The 5,550-nt window shown below is 32.2% G+C and overlaps 1 protein-coding gene across 1 annotated transcript; it reads left to right on the forward strand.

Annotated features, from left to right (window-relative positions):
- The first annotated feature begins 1,530 nt into the window (after positions 1-1,530).
- Positions 1,531-5,250, forward strand: LOC122565905 (venom carboxylesterase-6-like). Its single transcript, XM_043722421.1, is given in 10 exon segments — positions 1,531-2,233; positions 2,395-2,692; positions 2,759-2,956; positions 3,240-3,418; positions 3,633-3,798; positions 3,881-4,026; positions 4,028-4,202; positions 4,506-4,629; positions 4,718-4,924; positions 5,037-5,250. Coding segments are annotated over 9 exon segments (1,647 nt in total). The 5' UTR covers positions 1,531-2,032; the 3' UTR covers positions 4,878-4,924; positions 5,037-5,250.
- The last annotated feature ends 300 nt before the right edge of the window (positions 5,251-5,550 follow it).

Raw genomic sequence — 5,550 nt, forward strand, 5'->3', positions numbered from 1 at the left:
TTAATTTATACCTGTTAATTCAGTGTAAATTCAGTTGAACCACAACTATTGTCGTAACAGAAATCAGGGGATCGATCATTTCGTGGCGTCGATTATCTAATCGTTATTCTCTTGTTCTTTTCGTTTAACTCTTACGATTTTACGTTTTCATGAATCCTAGTCAGGTTTCTAGTTCTCGCGTCGGTTTTTCTTGTTAAAGCTCCTTTTGCTGTTTGTTTTGAACATTATGCAAACGCACACCAAAAGGAGCATTTATTTGATGATGAATTATTAAGATTTTGTTTTGCAAAAGGAGGGTGGATGGGTGGCGGCGGATAGAGTAGGTATCCATTCGCAGCACCTTCTCGTGGTGAGACTTGGGCAATCAGTATTATTTGATATATAATTACTAATTGTATCACTATACAGCAAAACAATTAGCTGTAATTAATTATTAATTACAAGTAATATGAGCTAATTGGCTGCGACTCTGACTAGGTGTTCATATCAATGCATCTATGGTATATTACATTAATGAAATATAATTCAGATATAATTGGGAAGTGTAATTAATAATAAGTACTTTTGGTATTGAGTAAAGTATAAATAAGATTGGAGTATCCTAGAATTAAATAACTTCATCCAAACCATCGTAGGTGTAGATATCAATTGAGGATTAAAATCTTAAACCTAAGGAAGATTCATCAGTGATTTGAACAACTTTTAAGAACGATTCTGATGATTAGACTTTTAAAGAGCATTTTTAAAGAGAAGCACGTTTACACAGAATTTTAAAGCGTGACTTTAAAATATGATTTAAAAATAAAGTAAGTAAACTTTCTTGCTGAATGATTCGTTATAAAATTAGAAAAAAATTAGTCTATGTTGCTCCATTTTTCTGTTGAATTCAATTCAACGGATATAGAGGCACCAACATGATGCAAATGTATCTATTTGACAAATTCTTTTAAAAATGCTAGATCTTCTAAAATTCTTCGTTACAGTAACGAATGATTATAGTAATAAAATAAAATTTCAAGCTGTTCTTTGAATCAATCAATGTGTAGTTAGGGATTGTAACAATTCAAATGAATCGCGAAAAAACTACGATAACATTCATTAACTCCAAACATATTCTATACATATTTATTTATCACATTCCTTTACAATTAAAAATACTCGAAGAAAAATGCTTCTACGATTTTCCATTAGATCATAGCGATAAAACAGAAATAGAGTAAGAGTTTACACAATTTCAAATTCTTCTACACTCGCTTTGTTGTTATTTGGCAAACCCCACATTTTATAGCGATAATTTTTCATCAGCGAAAGAATATCATCCTGAAAAAAGAAAAAAACCAGAAGAGAAAAGTGAACGATTCAAGAGAATCGCGAAAAATTTTAACAATATACAGAATGTGTATATCTATCTTATAATTAGTTAAAACTAAAATTCTCCTTAACATACATATGCTTCACTCTTCAAAATGTAAAGTATCTTATCTTAAAAATAGAAAGAAAACAGATATTTGGGTCCGATATAACGTTTTTGGCAACTGTTTCAACAGCTAATTAACGAACCCGAGATTAAGAATATTTACATTATACATTTGCGCGTGTATGTACATTCAGCTGAAAAGTCATGAGAAATGCCATAAAAGACGAATATTCGTATGTAGTATCGAAAAAGGGGGGTATACGCTTGGTCTGTTATATATATAAAATATAAATTAAGAATCGTAAGAGTGCTGGGGAAGATAGAAAGAGAGAGAGAGTGTAAGTAAGAGTGTATGCCTTGGTAACATCAAAGTTAAATGAGTAAAGGAGTAGGAGAAGGGTACGAGGTTTGAGGGTCAGCAATTTTTGTCCTGAGAAGTCAGAAGTTGGAAGCCCAGTGTTAGGGTAAGACGTACGAAGATATTGTAGTCAGTTTTTGTATTGGCTATTGCTTGTACGGATAAAACTAAACTTAATTTCAAATAAATCATCCTTTCTTGCCCTTGCTCTAGACCATATTTTGATACTACACGTATTACTTGTGTATAACATCAAAATGGGCACGATAAAGTTATCAGTGATATTTTTCCTCCTAGAATTTACGAATCTCTCGTTACAGCATGAACAAATTCCAAAAGCCAGAACAATTTTAGGAAGCGTCAGTGGTTACTATAAAGAGTCTCGATCTGAGAAAACGTACGAGGCTTACGAAGGTATCCCCTATGCAGAAATTCCTGTTGGAGAACTTCGGTTCGCAGTACGTACGACGATAATGTTCATGTAAATTAATATCAAAATACATACTACACTTTCGACTGCACTTTATATAATATAATATATACGTATATAACATAATAAAATATATGTATATCATAATAGAATATTTGTCAATATTTTAAGTACTTCGTGAATTTACAGCCACCCAAACCAGTGCAGAAATGGGAATACGAATTACCTGCAAAGAAAAAGGGTTCCATTTGTATACAGTATCGTATTAGGTCTGGTGCAGACGGAGATACAGTTTCAGGCTGTGAAGATTGCTTGTACATGAACATTTATGTATCAGTTAGAAACAATACTAAGACTTTATTACCAGTAATGTTTTGGATTCATGGAGGAGCCTACCAATTTGGCACTGGAAATGATCTAGACGAGAGTCATTTAATGGATAAGAGTATTGTATTGGTTACGTTTAATTATCGTGTAGGGCCTTTCGGTAAGAATAACAAATTATGAAAGATATTCTTTGCGGTTCAAATTACATTCAGTATTTCGTCCTAAGGTTTTCTTAGTACGGGAGACAATGTAGTACCTGGAAATATGGGATTAAAGGATCAAAGCATGGCACTGCGCTGGGTATCCGACAATATTGAGAACTTTGGAGGTAATCCGAAAGATGTAACTTTAATCGGTTTCAGTTCGGGAGGCATGAGCGTTCATTATCACTATCTGTCACCTTTGAGTGCTGGTCTATTCCAAAGTAAGTTTATTAAGTATATATGTATGTATACAATATGTTCAACTTAAACGTATACAGACTATTATTTCTTGAATTATTGGCAAAAATTCTCATAAGGAGGTTGTTCGATTTGATAGAGTAACTTTAATTTGAACAGCTGAATTTTTAAACTTTTTGGCGTGAGAGTTCAATAAATAACAGCGCGCTATTCATTCAGACCAAAGATGCTTTATAAGTGTTACTAGTCTTTAATTTTCATATCACTGTATGATACTTATCTTTTCTCACAATTTCTACTACCTAGGAGGTATATCTATAAGTGGTACAGCACTTAATCCTAGGGCACAAACAAAACGAGCTTCAGAGAAAGCTAAAAAATTGGCAGCGGCAGTGGGATGTCCAACTGATAGTAGCAGTAAAATGATTGATTGTTTAAAAAAGCGTCCACCACGACTCATATCACAAAACGTCGACAAGCTTCTGGTAAATTGTATAGTTTCAAGATTGAAATTTTATCTGTTTAACGTGTTTACGACTGAACTTTTTTTGATACTACGTATTTATATTATACCACGTACATATATTATAGAAATTGTTGTGATGTTCTTTCTCTGTAGTTTTTAATTTGCGTTTTGCAATCGAAATAGATTATACGCATCATAGATGTGATATTATTATCACAAAATCTGTTACATAGGTTTGGTTAAACAATCCTGCTAGTCCCTTCGGACCGGTTGTGGAGAAGCAAGGATCGAGTCCTTTCATTAGTCGTTCTCCAATGGAAATTATCACTTTAGGTGAGGTTCAAGATGTTCCCTGGATTACTGGAGTCGTTGGCGAAGATGGAATATTTCAAGCTGCAGGTCTGATTTCGTGTGACGGAAATATTATTGAAATTATTAATATTATTAAAATATTATTGAAATAAGAGTTTTACTTGCATAGATTTTATTGAAAACGATGAATTATTGAAATATCTAAACGATAATTGGGACGATATCGCGCCATACCTGCTTAATTATAACGATACTATTCCGCTTTGGGAGCATAAAGAAGTGGCGGAAAAAATCAGAAAGTATTATTTGGGATCGAAAAAAAATTGACCGTAATACAGTGACACCACTGATACAAATGCTCAGTGATCGATCATATGGTGTTGGCATGGCGACAGCTGTTAAGTTACATGCGAAAGTTAACAAAAATCCAGTGTGGAGTTATTACTATACATACAAAATTAAAGAAGACCTTAGCTTCACGAATAAATTCGGTAATTTTATTGCGCCATTTACTATAATTATAGTAGAACTCCATTTATCTGAACTTCATTTATTGGAACACCTTTTTTATATTAATAAGTAGAGTATATTATTCTATGAAAATTAGCAGCAGACTTATAGTGAACAAGAAGTAATAAATTAATAAAGAAGAAGTTTGTGAACAAATATCTCCGAAATGAACTCTTGTTATATGAGCTGTATATCTTTAACGAGTTCAAATAAGTAGAGTTCTATTATAACAGCGGAGAAAAATGTGTGGAGTAATATATGCATGTAAAATAAATGAATAATAGGGGTAGCCCATGGAGACGATATTTATCTTGTGATTAATAAAGGCGCTTCGAATATTAAAAATTCAGAGGACCTAGCAATGCAGCAACTTTTAATTGATTTTTACACTTCTTTTGCTATTGAAGGGTATGTATGAGATTGAAAATACAATTTATGTATGATTAATTTTTATTGTTTGAATATCACGTTGATAAAGAATTTGTAATTATTTTAGAAAATCACGTGTCGGTGATGCTAAATGGCAGTCATTAAAATCTGGTGAGGATAATCTTCATTATTTACACATAGCTGATGCAAAAAATGTGAAAATGGAATCTAATGGAAATTTTGCGCAAAAGAACTTTTGGGATACGATAAATTCTCACGAAAATTAATGGTTGCCTCAATGATTTTAGCGAAAGAAGAAATAAAGTAAATATATGTATGTATAATGTCTTATCTTTTAGTCATAAAGAATATTATTAATAAATTTGATTTTATAAACAAACATGGTGGTGCAAATATATTTATCTTTTTTTTTTTATTTGTTCTAGTCCGTGCCTTTCGGCTTTGGACAAACTTTCGATTTACATTGTATTGCACTCCTTAGCCTATTCTTATCTCTAGTCGCTATAACTAATGACTTGATAACGGGATGGAATTTTTACGAAACGTTAGAAGCAATTTACCAAATGTCCAGCTGGACAAATTGTAAAGTACAAATTAAATAATAAAAGAAAAAAGGAAAAGAGGAGAAAAAACGTTAGAAGGATGATCTGTACTAATTGAGCTATTAATTGAGCTTCACGTGGTAGCGTAAATTTACTTATAATTCTCAATGAGAATTGATTGTAAATAGTCTACCAAATAAAAAGAATAAAAACGTGGGAGCGTGCGACGTGAATAATTCTAGCGCATAAATGATTTTCAATTATCTATCGTCGTTATCTAATTCTAATCAGTCTATATTTGTATTGTTAATTATAAACTTTGTTCGGATTTGAGTTTTTCTTTGCGTGTTCATGTACAAGATTGGTTGTCAATATACTCGACTTTAAAACTGCTCCT

The sequence above is a fragment of the Bombus pyrosoma genome, linkage group LG3, assembly GCF_014825855.1.
Source record: "Bombus pyrosoma isolate SC7728 linkage group LG3, ASM1482585v1, whole genome shotgun sequence".
Classification (NCBI taxonomy): Eukaryota; Metazoa; Arthropoda; class Insecta; order Hymenoptera; family Apidae; genus Bombus; species Bombus pyrosoma.